At 47.7% G+C, this 17,860-nt stretch overlaps 1 protein-coding gene across 1 annotated transcript in view; it reads left to right on the top strand.

The window, feature by feature from the left end:
- The first annotated feature begins 11,242 nt into the window (after nucleotides 1-11,242).
- The window catches only part of LOC124719729, a 173,880-nt gene continuing 167,262 nt past the window's right edge, over nucleotides 11,243-17,860 (top strand). Inside the window, exons 1-2 of the mRNA XM_047244931.1 lie at nucleotides 11,243-11,315; nucleotides 17,757-17,842. Coding sequence (XP_047100887.1) covers nucleotides 11,243-11,315; nucleotides 17,757-17,842 — 159 coding nt within the window. The remainder of the gene's footprint in view (nucleotides 11,316-17,756; nucleotides 17,843-17,860) is intronic.

Genomic DNA, 17,860 nt, shown 5'->3' with positions numbered 1-17,860 from the left:
TACGTTTTCTCGTTTTGTGAAGTTCACAGTTTTACATTTCCCAACATTTAAAGCAAGTTGCCAATTTCTGTACCGCTTTGAAATCTTAACAAGATCTGACTGGATATTTATGTATTTTATTCGTTATAGATAACTACATCATCGACAGAAAGCCTGATTCTACTGTTAATATTGTCTGCAAGGTCATTAATATACAACATGAACAGCAAGGGTTCCAACACATTTCTGAGGGCCGCACCCAAAATTACTTCCACAGCTGATAATGTTTCTCGATCCATGATATGCTGTGTTCTCCCTACCAAAAAGTCCTCAATCCAGTAACAAATTTCATTTGATACCCCATATGATCGTACTTTTGACAATAAACTTAGGTGTGGTACTGAGTCAAATTCTTTTCGGAAATGAAGAAATACTGCATCTACCTGCGTGCCTTGATCCAAAGCTTTCGGTATGTCACGTGAGAAAATTGTGAGATGGGTTTCACATGATCAATGTTTTCGAAATCCATGATGGTTGGGACTGAGGAGGTCATTCTGTTCAAGATACGTCACTGTGTTTGAGCTCAGAATATGTTCTAAGATTCTACAACAAATCAGTGTCAAGGACACTGGACGGTAGTTTTGTGAAACACTTTTACTGCCCTTCTTGTAGAAAAGTGTGACCTGCGCCTTTTTTCCAAAAACTGAGCACGGCATTTTTGTTCGAGGGATCTACCATGGATTATAGTTAGAAGAGTGGCTAACTCAGCGGCAGATTCACTGCAGAATCTTACTGGGATTCCATCGGGCCGGCCGAGCGGTTCTAGGGGCTTCAGTCCAGAACCACGCGGCTGCTACGGTCGCAGGTACGAATCCTGCCTCGGGCATGAATGTGTATCATGTCCTTAGGTTAGTTAGGTTTAAGTAGTTCTAAGTTTAGGGGACTGATGACCTGTCATTATATCGGGTAAGGGAGCCATTTGAACCATTGGTTCCACAGGCCCTGGAGCTTTGATCAGTTTTAACGGTTTCAGCTGCTTCTCAAAACCACTAACACACAGTAAAACTTCAGCAAGAGGCTACTACTATTAGGCTGGTACTATCTGACGAAAGCTGCTTATTCATCAAGATGTTGGTAAGATTTCAGCATGGTGCAGAGTTTGGCAACTTGCTCTAAATGTTCACAAATGTAAAATTGTGCACCTCACAAACTAAAAAACGTAGTAAACCACGACTATAATATCAGTGAGTCACTGTTGGAATCGGCCAACTCATACAAATACCTGGGTATAACACTTTGTAAGGATATGGAATGGAATGATCTCACAGGTTCAGTCGTGAGTAATAGAGGTGATAGACTTCGGTTTATTGGTAGAATACTGGGGAAGTGCAGTCAGCCTACGTAAGAGATTGCTTAGAAATAACTTGTGCGACCTATCCTAGAATCTTGCTCAAGCGTGTGGGACCTGCACTAGATAGGTAGGACTAAGGGTAAGCGCAAACTGAGACACGTATAGCACGTGTGACGTGACACGACACTGCAGAGCGACGCGCACGTTCCGCACATGTCGCGCTGGCCCTGCGCATATTGTGACGCTTAGGCCGGTATTACACTATCAAATTTCATTGTCAAAGTTGACATGCAACATATTTTTTGTCAAAGAAGTTTGATGGTGTAATAGGGCACTTTGTCAAATCTCGTCTGTCGTCAAATAAATTTGATCAAATCTAGGACCTCGTTGTAGATTTGATCATAAAAGTCGCTTGTCTTCTGTTCACTGCAATGTGACATGTTACCACGTGGAGCGCTAGCATCGCTGCAGCGTTCTGTCATCTGTAGTGTGTTTATAAACATTGCTGGTAAATACAATTCGTGTCTACCGACAACTATAAAATTAATAGAGGTGTATGAAGCTGATGAGGCGCTTTACAATGTGAGGCACCCTGTGTACAAAAATAGATTAAGAAGATTTGAGACCTGACCTGACCCAACCTAACCTAACCTAACCTAACCTAACCTAACTCTCACATGTAGCAAGAAATCAGAGCGTCACAGTGAGCCCGTCTTCTGCGGATACAGCAGTTCTTAAGTGAATATTGTGCTTTGTGATATGAGGATGCACTTCACTAAGCACATACAGAAATGTGTGCTCATCCATTCTTAAGTAACTGATGTACAACTTGACGGCCTCCACTACAAGCTCACATAACAAGTTTTGTTGAATGCTTTTATCATCTCGTCGTCAAACCCACGGCTACACCCAGGTACTTTTCCTTTTTTTTTACCCCCCGCTTCTCTTGCACGGCGTCCGGCCATCCTGATTCAGGTTTTCCGTGATTTCCCTAAATCGCTCCAGGCAAATGCTCAGATGGTTCCTTTCAGAGGGCACGGCCGACTTCCTTCCCCGTCCTTCCCTAATCCTATGAGACCGATGACCTCGTTATCTGGTCTTCTTCCCCAAACAACCCAAACCAACCCAACCCTCTCTTGCACATCTGCACACAGTACAATTGTGGTACTTGCAACTACTGTGCTTAATAACAAGTTGTGTTGTCAGCCATCTTGAACTTTGACGAAAAATATGATATATCTACATCTACATCCATACTCCGCAAGCCACCTGACGGTTTGTGATTTTATCCCCATGGTCTCTTCGCGAGATATACGTAGTATAACCCCTTTAGCGCCACGTCGAAGATCTTCGTCAAATAAATTTGACGAATATTTCATCATATCTTTGATCAAATCTTAGGCAAAGAAATTTGATAGTGTAATACTGGCCTTACAATAGTCACCACGCTCCGACTGGCGACGCTTTGCCCTGACAGTACGGAAGCGTGCGATCTATTTAATCTTTCTCGAACGATTTTACAGAAACTATTTGACTTTTGCTGTACTTGTAGCGTTATTGTCAGTTTCATGGCGAAGTTCCCATCATGTCGCTAATGGTCATACTTATTGTGATATACACACTTTTAGTAAGACACTACGCAAAATTCAAAGAGTTTGCAATGAAAAATAGGGGTCGCTATGATTTTGCGTTTGGTGCGTAACACACATTATGTTACTACTAGGTCTACCACTTTGCTTCTGCCGTTTTTTCCTTTAACTTCGAGACTTCATTGTGAAAAACTTACAAAAAATTAACGATTAAAAGTATTGGCCGTCGCTGACAACTGCTTTCTCCTAGCTTTAGCATAAGAATCCCGCATTGTATAAACTGGGCAACTTTTGAGGAGAGCTGTGAATGGATCCAATTTTGTACTTGTTCATATGACTGCAAGTGCTAGTCAGCTAGGTCGTGTGCCATACATGGGGCGTTCGAAAAGTCCGTGCAAAAATAAAAGCTACTTATATGTTTGGAGTAAACCTTTTTTTGTTTTTCGGCATAGTCTCCTTTAAGACTTATACACTTCGTCCAACGCTGTTCTAATCTGTTGATCCCTTACGAATAATAGAAATTGTCCAAGTCTGCAAAATAGCTATTAGCTGCTGCAATCACCTCCTCGTTTGAATAAAATCTTTGTCCCGCTAGCCATTTCTTCAAATTTGGGAACAAATAGTAGTAATAGGGAGCCTAGTCTGGAGCAGCTGCTTAGGTGTGTGCTGGTGCATTGTCGTGATGGAAAAGGACCCTTTTGCGGTCCAATCGCCGGCGTTTTTCTTGCAGCTCGGCTTTCAAACGGTCCAATAACGATTAATAATATGCAACTGCAATAGTTTTACCCTTTTCAAGATAGTCGATGAGGATTATCCCTTGTGAATCCCGAAAAACAGTCGCCATAACCTTTCCGGCCGAAGGAATGGTCTTCGTCTTTTTTGGTGCATTTTCTCCCTTGGTAACACAATGTTTAGATTGTTGTTTGGTCTCAGGAGTATAGTAGTAATGTATCCATGTTTCATCTACAGTGACGAAACGACGCTTTAAGTCCTGCGGATTCTGCCTGAACAGCTGCAGACCATCCTTGCAACACTTCACATGATTCTGTTTTTGTCAAGCATGAACAATCACAGAACTCATCTTGCGGACAGCTTTCTCATGTCCAATGTTTATGCAACAAATTATATACCTATTCATTCGAGATGCCGACAGCACTAGCAATCTCACGCACCTTAACCATATCATGGATTTTATCAATGATTTCTGCAGTCATAACCTCCACAGGGCGTCCAGAACGTTCAGCATCACTTATGCCCATATGGCCACTCCGAAAATTTTGAAACTACTTGTAAACTGTTCTAATCGAAGGTGCAGAGTCACCGTAATATTTATTAAGCTTCTATTTAGTCTCCTGAGGCGTTTTGCCTTTCATACAATAATGCGATATATCGGAAGTTGTACTTTCTATTTAATCATTTCATGCCAGTGATTATGATTCTTTAAGAGCTGTCGACAGCTGGTGATACAAGAGTTTCCTAGTATGAAAATAAACATGAAACTTCTTCTGTTACCATAAACCGACACAATGAGGTTTTTCGTAAGCTATGGAGCTCACTGGTCGCCAGTTACTTGTTTAATGAGACACTCTGTTTCAGAATTCTGTCACAATAGCTGCTGCAAAAAAGAGTTCGTGCAAATTATACTGTGTTTTGGCAAAAGAAGTACTCTCAAACACGTCAACAAGAGAAATGTGGCCGTTACTCGTAAATGGTGAAGCTTCTTCGAATGAAAAACGGTTAACAGTTCACGCAGACATAAATCGCCAATTCTGTTCGAATTTTGATTGAATCCCATAACCCATCGTACTATAGACACTGAGCAACTGGAATGGAAACTTACCAAAGGATTTCATTCCTGTTCTTCATCTGAGCAGTATCAAAGTAATGACAGGTATAGCCTTCAGGCGGAATGACACGCACATGTCAGATGCTGGTTACTCACCTACGGTTTGCCAAACTGACAATGCGTGATACACGAATAAAATAGTTGTTATTGAGAAAAATAAACAATTGATACGTGGCACAACACAATGGTCAGTGTGAGAATAATGCGCGCGACAGGAATGCAGAAGCTAGGCAAGTGTGTTTTGCGAGAGGAAGAGTTCACGCCATTCGAAAAACATTGTGATGTAAGTAGATCTGCCTTTGTCAGCAACACATTTCAAAAAAATAAAATATATCAGATAAGCACACTCTTTCAGGATACTCATACTTTCGGAATAATACCGACCACTACTTCATTTATGTAGTCTATTGTATAATTAGTTTATTGATGCTGATAGTGTGTATGCAACCACTGAAATACGTTTTCTCGTCACGACGAGCTAATTAAGACATCGTTATTTATTAGGGTTCCTCGACTGTTTCTAGCTTGCAGTGGAAATGTGATATCCACATGTACATATACAAGGTGGTCAATTGACCGTGACTGGGCCAAATATCTCACGAAATTAGCGTCAAACGAAAAAACTACAAAGAACGAAACTTGTCTAGCTTGAAGGGGGAAACCAGATGGCGCTATGGTTGGCCCACTAGATGGCGCTGCCATAGGTCAAACGGATATCAAAAGCGATTTTTTAAAAATAGGAGCCACCATTTTTTATTACATATTCGTGTAGTAAGTAAGGAAATACGAATGTTTTAGTTGGACCACTTTTTTCGCTTTGTGATAGATGGCGCTGTAATAGTCACAAACGTATGGCTCACAATTTTAGACAAACAGTTGGTAACAGGTAGGTTCTTTAAATTAAAATACAGAACGTAGGTACAATTGAACATTTTATTTCGGTTGTTCCAATGTGGTACATGTACCTTTGTGAACTTATCATTTCTGAGAACGCATTCTGTTACAGCGTGATTACCTGTAAATACCACATTAATGCAATAAATGCTCAAAATAATGTCCGACAACCTCAATGCATTTGGCAATACGTGTAACGACATTCCTCTTCACAGCGAGTTTTTCGTCTTCCGTAATGATCGCACATGCATCGACAATGTGCTGACGCATGTTGTCGATGGATCACGATAGCAAATATCCTTCAACTTTCCCCACAGAAAGAAATCGGGGAACGTCAGATCCGGTGAACGTGCGGGCCATGGTATGGTGCTCCGACGACCAAGCCACCGTAGGAAATATGCTATTCAATACCGCTTCAACCGCACACGAGCTATGTGCCGGACATCTATCATGCTGGAACCCCCACTTTTTATTACATATTCGTGTAGTACATAAAGAAATATGAATGTTTTAGTTGGACCACTTTGTTCGCTTTGTGATAGATGGCACTGTAATAGTCACAAACGTATACATACGTGGTATCACGTATCATTCGACCAGTGCGTACAGTATTTGCTTCGTGGTACATTACCTGTGTTAAAATGGACCCTTTACCAAGTGCGGAAAAGATCGATATCGTGTTGATGTATGGCTATTGTGATCAAAATGTCCAACGGGCGTGTGCTATGTGTGCTGCTCAGTATCCTGGACCACATCATCCAAGTGTCCGGACCGTTCGCCGGATAGTTACGTTATTTAAGGAAACAGAAAGTGTTCAGCCACATGTGAAACGTCAACCACGACCTGCAACAAATGACGATGCCAACGTAGGTGTTTTAGCTGCTGTCGCGGCTATTCCGCACATGAGTAGCTGACAAATTGCGCGAGAATCGGGAATCTCAAAAACGTCGGTGTTGAGAATGCTACATCAACATCGATTGCACCCGTACCATATTTCTATGCACCTGGAATCGCGTGGCGACGACTTTGAACCTCGTGTACAGTTCTGCCACTGGGCACAAAAGAAATTACTTGGCAATGATAGATTTTTTACACGCGTTCTATTTAGCGACGAAGCGTCATTCACCAACAGCGGCAACGTAAACCGGTATAATATGCACTATTGGGCAACGGAAAATCCACGATGGCTGCGACATTTGGAACAACAGCGACCTTGGCGGGTTAATGTATGGTGTGGCATTATGGGAGGAAGAATAATTGGCCCCCATTTTATCGATGGCAATCTAAATGGTGCGATGTATGCTTATTTCCTACGTAATGTTGTACCGATGTTACTACAAGATGTTTCACTGCATGACAGAATGGTGATATACTTCCAACATGATGGATGTCCGGCACATAACTCGCGTGCGGTTGAAGCAGTATTGTATAGCGTATTTCATGACAGGCGGATTGGTAGTCGAAGCACCATACCGTGGGCCACACGTTCACCGGATCTGATGTCCCCGGATTTCTTTCTGTGGAGAAAGTTGAAGGATATTTGCTATTGTGATCCAATGAGAACGCCTGACAACATGCGTCAGCGCAATGTCAATGCATGTGCGAACATTACGGAAGGCGAACTACTCGCTGTTGAAAGGAATGTCGTTACAGGTATTGCCAAATGCACTGAGGTTGACGGACATCCTTTTGAGCATTTATTGTATTAATGTGGTATTTACAGGTAATCACGCTGTAAGACCATGCGTTCTCAGAAACGATAAATTCGAGGTACATGTATCATATTGGAACAACCGTACCTACGTTCTCTATTTTAATTTAAAAAATGTTACCTGTTACCAACTGTTCGTCTAAAATTGTGAGCCATAAGTTTGTGACTATTACAGCGCCATCTATCACAAAGCGAAAAAGTGATCCAACTAAAACATTCATATTTCCTTACGTACTTCACGAATAGGTAATAAAAAATGGGGATTCCTACTTTAAAAAACGCAGTTGATGTCCATTTGACCTATGGCAGCACCATCTAGCGGGCCAACCATAGTGCCATCTGGATTCCCCCTTCAAGCTAGACGAGTTTTGTTCTTTGTAGTTCTTTCGTTTGACGCTTGATTCGTGAGATATTTGGCCCGGTCACGATAAATGGACCACCCTGTATATGTAACTGAAAACTATTATGTACTAACAGAAAGAGAGAGCACGCTTAAACGGCGAAAAACGAAACACTACTCAGTGACAATAATATTCAGTACGCCGTAAGGCTGATTTTTCGCATGGGCAATACGAGGTGCATTCAAGTTCTAAGGCCTCCGATTTTTTTTTTTAATTAACTACTCACCCGAAATCGATGAAACTGGCGTTACTTCTCGACGTAATCGCCCTGCAGATGTACACATTTTGCACAACACTGACGCCATGATTCCATGGCAGCGGCGAAGGCTTCTTTAGGAGTCTGTTTTGACCACTGGAAAATTGCTGAGGTAATAGCAGCACGGCTGGTGAATGTGCGGCCACGGAGAGTGTCTTTCATTGTTGGAAAAAGCCAAAAGTCACTAGGAGCCAGGTCAGGTGAGTAGGGAGCATGAGGAATCACTTCAAAGTTGTTATCACGAAGAAACTGTTGCGTAGCGTTAGCTCGATGTGCGGATGCGTTGTCTCGGTGAAACAGCACACGCGCAGCCCTTCCCGGACGTTTTTGTTGCAGTGCAGGAAGGAATTTGTTCTTAAAAACATTTTCGTAAGATGCACCTGTTACCGTAGTGCCCTTTGGAACGTAATGGGTAAGGATTACGCCCTCGCTGTCCCAGAACGTGGACACCATCATTTTTTCAGCACTGGCGGTTACCCGAAATTTTTTTGGTGGCGGTGAATCTGTGTGCTTCAATTGAGCTAACTGGCGCTTTGTTTCTGGATTGAAAAATGGCATCCACGTCACAACCGACGAAAAGAAAGTCCCATTCGTGCTGTCGTTGCGCGTCAACATTGCTCGGCAACATGCTACACGGGCAGCCATGTGGTTGTCCATCAACATTCGAGGCACTCACCTGGATGACACTTTTCGCATTTTCAGGTCGTCATGCAGGATTGTGTGCACAGAACCCACAGAAATGCCAACTCTGGAGGCGATCTGTTCGACAGTCATTCGGCGATCCCCCAAAACAATTCTCTCCACTTTCTTGATCGTGTCGTCAGACCGGCTCGTGCGAGCCCGAGGTTGTTTCGGTTTGTTGTCACACGATGTTCTGCCTTCATTAAACTGTTGCACCCACGAATGCACTTTCGACACATCCGTAACTCCATCACCACATGTCTCCTTCAGCTGTCGATGAATTTAAATTGGTTTCACACCACGCAAATTCAGAAAACTAATGATTGCACGCTGTTCAAGTAAGGAAAACGTAGCCATTTTAAGTATTTAAAACAGTTCTCATTCTCGCCGCTGGTGGTAAAATTCCATCTGTCGTACGGTGCTGCCATCTCTGGGATGTATTGACAATGAACGCGGCCTCATTTTAAAACAATTGGCATGTTTCTATCTCTTTCCAGTCCGGAGAAAAAAAAAATCGGAGGCCTTAGAACTTGAATGCACCTTGTAATACTGCTCAGATCAAGAGAAGGAATAAAATCGTTTGGTAATTTTCCACTCCAGTCGCTCAGTGTTAAAAATATGATGGTTTACGGGGATTCCACCACAATTCCAACAGAAATGGCAATCTATATTTGTGTGAGTTATTAACCTTTCCTCATTCGGAGAAGCATCACCGTTTGTAGGTAAGCCCACATTTCTCTTGGTGACTGGTTTAATTGTACTTCCTTTGTCACAGTGCAATTTGCCAAACTCATCTCACAGCAGCTATTGAGACAGAATTCCGAAACGGAATGCCTCATTAAACAAGTAATTGGCAATCACAGAGTTCAATAGCTTACGAAAAACCTCATGGTATCGGTTTGCAGTAACATAAAAGAAGAAATTTCATGTGTATTTTCATACTAGGAAGCTCTTGTTTCACTAGCTGTCAGTAACTCTTAAAAAATTTGTCCCTGGAGTGAAATAAATAAAAAGGGAAGTACAAGTACTGATATATCGCCATAGATAGGAAAGTTCCGTGTGTTTAAGAATTAGCAAAACACTCTCCTCCTTGTGTGCTATCATTCGCCAAACTTTCGTTTCGATATCTCGAGCAGTTTAGGAGGTATGAGAGATGTTGCGAATATTTCATTCTCGCGGGCGTGAGATCGGAAGTGAGCGCGCTACATAGGATCCATTTTCTCGAGATTGGAGGCAGATAGAGACCTCCTCCCAAGTCTAAACAAAAATTCTACATGTTAGCTAAATTTCATACACAGCAACATGGTGTAATACGCACCAAACGCAAAATCATAGCGACCCCTAATTTTCGATGCAAACTTTTTGAGTTTTGCGTAGTATCTTACTAAAATGTGTACATCACAATAAGAATGGTCATTAGCGAGGTGATGGGCACTTCGCCACGAAGCTGACATATAACGCTACAAGTAAGGCAAAAATCAAATATTTTCAGAGAATAGTTTCTGTAAAATCGTTTGAGTAAGATAGCAGGTTGCGCGCACTTCGGTTCTGTCAGTGCAGAGCGTCGCCAGTCGGCGCATGTGAAGGAAGTTTGTTGTACGCGTCGCAATATGCGCTGGACCCGCGCGACTCGTGCGGCACGTGCGTGTCGTGCTGTAGTGTCGTGTCACGTCACACGTGCTATACTCGGTTCAATTTGCGCCTAGCCTTACAGAGGATATTGAACGTATACAGAGAAGAGCAGTATGAATGAGCACAGGTTTATTTTATCCATGGGAGAGTGTCACAGAGGTACTGAAGGAACCGAAACGGTAGACTTTTGAACACAGACGAAAACTATCGCGAGAAATTCTATTAACAAAGCTTCAAGAACCGAATTTAAATAATTACTGTAGGGATATACTATAACCCCATATGCATCGCTTACACAGAAATCGTGAGGATAAGATTATAGTAATTACTGCACACATAGAGGCATTCAAACAATCATGTTCCCCGCGCTACATACGTGAATGGAACAGGAAGAAACCCAAATAACTTGTACAATGGGATGCACCCTCTGCCATGCTTCTCACGGTGGTTTGCAGATTATAGATGAAGATGTTTTGAATTGTTATTTCTTTAGTACTAACACTGTTCGAAACACATTTTGGAGCCAGTATGCACTACCTGCAAAATTATATCATTGTACGACGCACAGTTCAGGAAATATGACGTCATAAACATTCAAATGCGTGAAGAACCAGCATTTGCTTAAAACTGAGCGCAAATTACCCAGACTATATTCATCCAGTATTTCATAATCAAAGCACTTAACTATTTCCAACAAACCTTAAACATTTCTTCAAATCTTTCTTAAGCTTTTCTCACTCACGCATTTGACGTCAAATATTTAGCACAATAACTCGTTTGTAAAGCAATCAGAACTTCCAAGCTTTTTTTCTTTTTCTTTTTTTATTTTCTCCCAAGGGAATTCGATACTGCGAACAACCGAGTTTCCTCTCTCTTTGTTACATCTTCTATGCTCACACTGGATGGGTAAACCTAAATCTTTGCTAAGACGTCACTCTGAAAGGTTAAATCTTGAACTCATTCATAAAGGTTCAGGTATACCCATCCAGTGTGGGATCGCTCCGTATGCGAGTCTTGCATCATATATATAGCTTATTTAGTCATTAGCGCCTACGACTACGAAAATAATTATGGTATGACATTATTGCAAAATACATTTCATTGGAAAATTTTGTTATTAAATGAGAGTTCTTAATAAAATTTCTCCTAAGATCGACAATTATTTCACATGTTTCCTATATGATAGCAAATACTGAAGAAAATAGTAAACTGTGTTGCTGCTGCCATCATATGGTGCCTCTCTTAACTTGTACATGACCCAGTCTGTAGTTTAAATCATAGTAGAGTCCTTCACATAGCATAGCGGTGGAACATCCTCTGCGTTGCTCCAGCTTTTGATGGCAAAGGAACTGGACAATTACTGTTTAAAATGTCTTTATTAAAAGTGAGAGAGACATGCGAAAACATTTTCACGCAATAACTGCAGCGCCGCCGCCAAGCGAATACCACTTCAACCCGTTGCGCAGGCGATTCGAGGGTTGGATTCCCTCTCTTCTTCATCGAAGAGTTTCACTGCCTGGGCTACTCTCAGGGTGCACCTTCGACGTGGAAGATCCCCGCCGTTTCCCTGCCGTGTCGTCTGCCTGCCGTCCATACTGCCTGCCGGTGCTCGCCGCCGCCGCCGCTTGGTCGCCGCCTTCCGGTCCTCGCCGCCGTCGCCGCCGCCGCCGCCGTCGCCGCCTGCCGGGGCTCGCCGCCCCCGCCTGGTCGCCGCCTGCCGGTGCTCGCCGCCGCCGCCGCCGCCGCTTGCTGATCGCCGCCGCCGCCGCCGTCGCCGCCTGCCGGGGCTCGCCGCCGCCGCCGCCGCCAGCCGGTGCCCGCCGCCGCCGCCGCCGCCGGTGCCCGCCGCCGCCGCCGCCATCCTGTGCCCGCCGCCGCCGCCATCCGGTGCCGCCTGGTCGCCGCCATCGCCGCCGTTCTGACCCTGGTCTACGGCCGTCTTCGTCTTCATCCGTCTTCATCTTTGTCTGTCCCCAGTTTCTGTCCTTTCCTCTTCGTTCTGTTCGTTCTTGTTTCTCTCTCCCGTCATGTCCGCCCCCACCACCACTGTCACTACTACCACCACCGCCATTGTCTATACCTCCCCTTCCGCCGCCTCCACCACTGTAACTTGGTGTGCCCAGTCCCACCCCCCTCCTTCCATTCCGCCTCTCCTCACTCTCCCTTCACCACCTATCTTTGTCGCCCCCTCTCCCGCTTCTTCCTCCCACTCCTCTCGTTCTGATCCCTTCCCCCCACTCCCCCAGCCTGTCACTGCAGCTCCGGCTCGGGTGGTGGCCCGTCGGGCCACTGCCCACGCCCAGCTCTCCCCGTCACCTTCGCCATCACCGCCGCCACTGCCACCGTCATCATCATCGCCGCCGTCGCCTTCGCCTTCACCGTCACCGTCACCATCTCCGGCGCCGACTCCGGCCCCGGGACCTGCCCCTCCCCGCCACATTCCCGTTGTTCCCGTCCCCCACACCTCCTCCTCCGCCGTCAAGCGCCCCTGTGGCACTCCTGCTTCCTCTGCTTCCAAAAAGGCTGTGCCTCGCCCTCCTTCCCCCACCCATGATGCCATGGAAGTCTCCCCGCCTGTCCCTGCCCCCTCATCCTCCTCCTCTCCCCCTTCCTCCTACCGCTACCTCCTCTCCCGTCCTGATCCCTCTCTCCTTGAAGCCCGGAACCTCACCCTCTTCCTTCGCCAGCATTGTCCTGGTGCCCCCATCTCCCTCCTCACTCCTCGCCGAGATTCGGTCCTCATCTCCTCCCCCAGCCCAACCCTCCACACCTACCTCCTTTCCCGCATCCCTGTCACCCGCTTTGGCCCTCATGCCTCTCTCACCCCAGCTCCTTCACCACCTCCCTCCCGCCAACCCCAACCTCCGCGTCGCCCGCCAACTCTCATCGCCGTGATCACTCGGCTTAGTCCAGTGACCACGGAGGAGGAGGTGTTGGCGGAGCTCAAGGCGCATCCCCATTTGGAGGTGCGTGCGGTTCGTCACATACATAACGCTGCCGGTCCCACCCGCCTTATGCGGGTTTTTTCTGAGCACGCCCCCTCCATTGACCGTCTCCTGAAGGAGGGTGCCCTCCTTTTTAACCAGCGGTACAAGGTCGACCCCTCCCGTTCCCCTCCTCAATCCCTGCGCTGCCAGAGGTGTCTGCGCTATAACGTGCACCCCACAGCTGAGTGCCGCGAGGCCCCCACCTGCCCGCATTGTCGGCAAGCGCACTTCCTCAGGCAGTGCCCTAACCTCCAATCCCCTCCTTCCTGCAATACCTGCAATCTCCCCCATCCCACCTACTCCCAAAAGTGTAAAGCCCGACCCCCTCCAACCACTCCTGAACTCACCGTCCCTGTCCGTCCCCTGGACGCCCCCACCCCTCCTGGCAATTCCCTTCGTCCCCCCCCACCGCTGAGGACATCATCAGGTTCCTTACCATTGTCCTCCAGAATGTTCATCCCTTTCAGCGCCCACACACCCTCCAACAGATCTCCCTCGCCGCCCGTTCCATATTCCAACTCAAGATGTACGCCACCTACTCCAACAACCAGGCCCATTTCACCTTCTCCCGCCTCGACACCCTCGTCTAAATCCCTATCATGGCGCGACAGCAACGTATCCTTTTCAACAACATCCGCTCCCTTCCTGCCAACAAGAACCTCTTTCTCCATACACTTGCCACCCACCGCGTGGACGCCTTCCTCCTTAATGAAACCTTCCTCCAACCCCACCGCACCATCCACACTTCGCCCTACCTCCTCCACCACTCCGATAATCCCCTCCCACTTGCGCGTGGCGGAGTTGCCATTGGTCACCACCGCCAGATCCCCGTTCGGCTCCAACCTCTCCTTCCCGACCCCACCGAACGCCTGATCCTTAGTCTCTTCTTCCCCGGCCTTACCGTTACCTGCGCCACCATCTATGTCCGCCCCAACGCTCCTATTCCCTTCGACTTCCTCTCCCACGTCGATCGTACCTTTTCCTCCTACGTGATCGCCGCCGACCTCAACATCCATAGTCGTTCCGCTGCCCAGTTACGGCGATGGCATCGGTTCCTCTCCACCCTTCAAGGTGACCTCGTCCCCATCCCCCAGCATACCTGTCCTGAATCCGACTCCACTCCTGATGTTATCCTCTCCTCCCCCAACCTCCTTGGCCGCATAACGGTGGATGTCCTGGAGCCTATTGGTAGCGACCATCTCCCTGTCCTCCTCACCGTTTCAGACGGTCGTCGCCCTCGCCCCGGCCCTCGTACTGACCCTCCCCCTAAGTATGTCCACGACTATTCCCGAGCCGACTGGAATGCCTACCGGGATACCCTTTCCACCCAGGTCGATAGCCACCCTCTCACCTACCACCACCCTGACGATGTCACCCATGCTGTCACCCATGCCGCCTCCTTTCTCCAGCAGACCTTGTCTGAGGCCGTGGAGGCCCACGTTCCTACTGTCGCCATCCACCCCCACCGTCCTACCTTACCCCCACAGGCCGTTCTCCTCCTCCGTGAATCCCGTCGTCTCTACCGTGCCTTCCTCTGCACGCGTGACCCGGACACACTACGACGCCACCGGCAACTCCAGCGACACGTTCGTAATTTGCTCGCGGCTAAGAAACGCCGGGACTGGCGACAGACATGCACCCGTTTAAATGCAACCCTACCAGTCAACTCGTCCAAGTTCTGGACGGCCTTCCGTCGCCTTACCGGAACTAAACCCTCCCCCTACTATCCTCTTCTCCACGATGATCACCCCTTCCCTGACACCCTTAGTAAGGCCAATCACTTTGCCTCCTACCTCTCCGATGTCTTCTCCATCCCCGACGATCCCCAGTTCGATTACTCCCTCTTCCCGGATATCCGCGATCGAACTGACACCTCTGTCCCTCCCCTCGCTCCTGGTTTCCAGTACTTGGACAACATTACACACACGGAACTCAATGCCCCTATCACTACACAGGATCTCATTGTTACACTCCGCACCAAACGCAACACCGCTCCTGGTCACGATCGTGTCACCTACCGTCACCTTCGTGAAGCTCCTGTCTCTTTCCTCTCCACCCTGGCCAGGCTCTACAATGTAGTCCTGTCCACCGGTTACTACCCCGACCTGTGGAAAACCTCCCGTATCCTCATGTTCCTTAAACCTGACAAACCGCCGTCCGCCGTCTCCTCCTACCGTCCCATCAGCCTTACCTCGGTCTTCAGCAAGGTCCTGGAATCTATCTTCACCCGTCGCATCCACCAGCATCTCCGCCAGCACCGCCTCCTTCCCGTCACCCAGTGTGGCTTTCGGCCGTCCTTCTCTTCCGACGACCTTCTCCTTCACCTCACTCATCTCCTTTCCGAACAGCTTAATTCCCGTCGCTCCGCAATCTTCCTCTCCCTGGACCTCGAACGTGCATATGACCGCGTATGGCATTCCGGTCTCCTCTTCAAGCTCCAAACCTTCGCCCTTCCCATTAACTACGTCCGTCTGATCGGCTCCTTTCTCTCCCGCCGTCCTTCCTATGTCACCATCCATAACACCGATTCCTACACCTTTTTCCCCTCCGCCGGTGTGCCCCAAGGCTCCGTCCTCTCCCCACTTCTGTACCTGTTGTACACGGCGAACATGCCGCCGCCGTCACCCCCCGTCCACCTTCTCCAGTTTGCCGATGACACCGCCTTCCTTGCCCTTGCCCCCACCCTACAGCGCTCCCAACGCCTTCTCCAATCCCATCTTGACCGGTTCACCGCTTGGTACAACCAGTGGTTGCTCAAGGTCAATCCTTCCAAAACCCAGGCGATCGTTGTAGGCAAAACCACCCCTTCCTTCCGCCTCTTTGATTTCTATCTCACCGTCTATGGCCGTCCCATCGCCCTCACTCCCACCCTTAAGTACCTTGGCGTCACCCTCGATCGTCGCCTCTCCTGGACTCCCCATCTCCAGACAATCCAAGCCAAGGCACGTTCCCGCCTCCGTCTCCTCAAGCTCCTTTCCGGCCGTACGTGGGGTCTGGACCCCTCCACCATCCTCCACGCCTATAAATCCCTCATCCGCCCTATCCTTTGTTATGCCCATCCAGCATGGATCTCCGCTCCCCCTACCTTTTATAAATCCCTCCAAATCCTTGAACGCCATGCTCTCCGCCTCGCCTATCGCATCCGTCTCCCCTCCCCCACGCGGATCCTCTACGATCTCATCCCCTTCCCCCACCTCCTCCTTTTCCTTGAAAGGATACGGATCCTGTACACCTCCCGCCGCAAACTCGATCCTCCTCACCCGCTCGTCTCCCCTATCCTCTCCCACCCCTGCCCGCTGCCGCGCCTATATTCGCACGTCCCACCCGGTCTCCACCTCTCCACCCTCCTTACCCTCTCCCAAGGTGGCTTCCGCCAGCTCCCCCTCCCTGATGATGCCCTCCTCCCTTCCATCTACCCCTCCTACCAACTTTGATTCTCCCGCCCTCCTCCTGTACTTATTCCTCCGTGCACCCTCCCTCCCTCCTCTCCCTTTTCCCTCCCTCCTCCTTTTCTCCCCCCCTCCTCCCCCGGGCCTCCCCTCCCCTGTTCCTCTCCTCCTGCCCCCGACTCCTCAGCCATTGGCATCCTTTTTCTCCCCTCTCCCCCACCTCCCCCTTCTACCCCTCTTGGCAGGTCCCCGGACTCGCACACGTTACGTGGACATTCGCGCGCCGGAGGTCGCCGCCATCAGTGTTTTGTGTGTTTAGTGTTTAGTGTTCACCGTCCCCTCCATCGTTCACCAGTGCCATCATCATCTTCAGTGGTTGTGCGTCGTCTCATCAGCTAGCAGTGTGGATTATCGACGAGTGTGAACGGCTCCGTGATTGTCTCTATGTGTCTCCTGTTTTATTGCCCACCGCTCTGTGACTTATGTGTCTTCTCACTGTTTTTGCTGCTTGTGTCTTCTATGGCTGAAGAGCAGCGTAGTGTGCTGCTGACAGCCTGCCTGTTGTCCAGGTTTTAAAATAACAATAAAGTAAAAAAAAAAAAAAAAGTTGCGCAGGCGTCCGCACTTCGCGCCAAGTGAGAATACGTGAAACACAGACTGTGTTATGAACATTAATTTCGCAATAAATCGCCGTGGGTCACGTGTCCTGTGCTGTTATTGATTGACAGGTGCAAAACAAGCAGCTGCCATTGTAATGTAAATGCTTCGGAAGACAACACGGTGTAATCCTTATTTTACGTAATTATACTTGCGTATTAGGAAATTCTGTAGTTTCAGTGATTCGCTGCATTAAAGCCGTCTTCAGAAAAAGCCATTTTAGTACACTTTATTGCCTGAAATATCGGAATCTGTGAGATCGGCAGCCAAACGTGTTACATATTATTTAAACCGTATTTCGACTATGTAAGCTTAATGTACAAAAAGACTTCTGGAAATCACTAGTGGTGTTTAATTATGTATACTGTGTCTCTTCCCCAAAGATGAATACGATGAGGATGCTCCTGCTAAGGATGATGCAGTCGACATTGAAAACGGCGATGATACAACAAGGGTGGAAAAGAGAAACGTGAGTGCACCACAGTTG

The sequence above is a fragment of the Schistocerca piceifrons genome, chromosome 11 (genome assembly GCF_021461385.2).
Source record: "Schistocerca piceifrons isolate TAMUIC-IGC-003096 chromosome 11, iqSchPice1.1, whole genome shotgun sequence".
NCBI lineage: Eukaryota > Metazoa > Arthropoda > Insecta > Orthoptera > Acrididae > Schistocerca > Schistocerca piceifrons.
The sequence above is the reverse complement of the archived record's forward strand: the minus strand, read 5'-3'. Positions and strand labels throughout refer to the sequence as shown.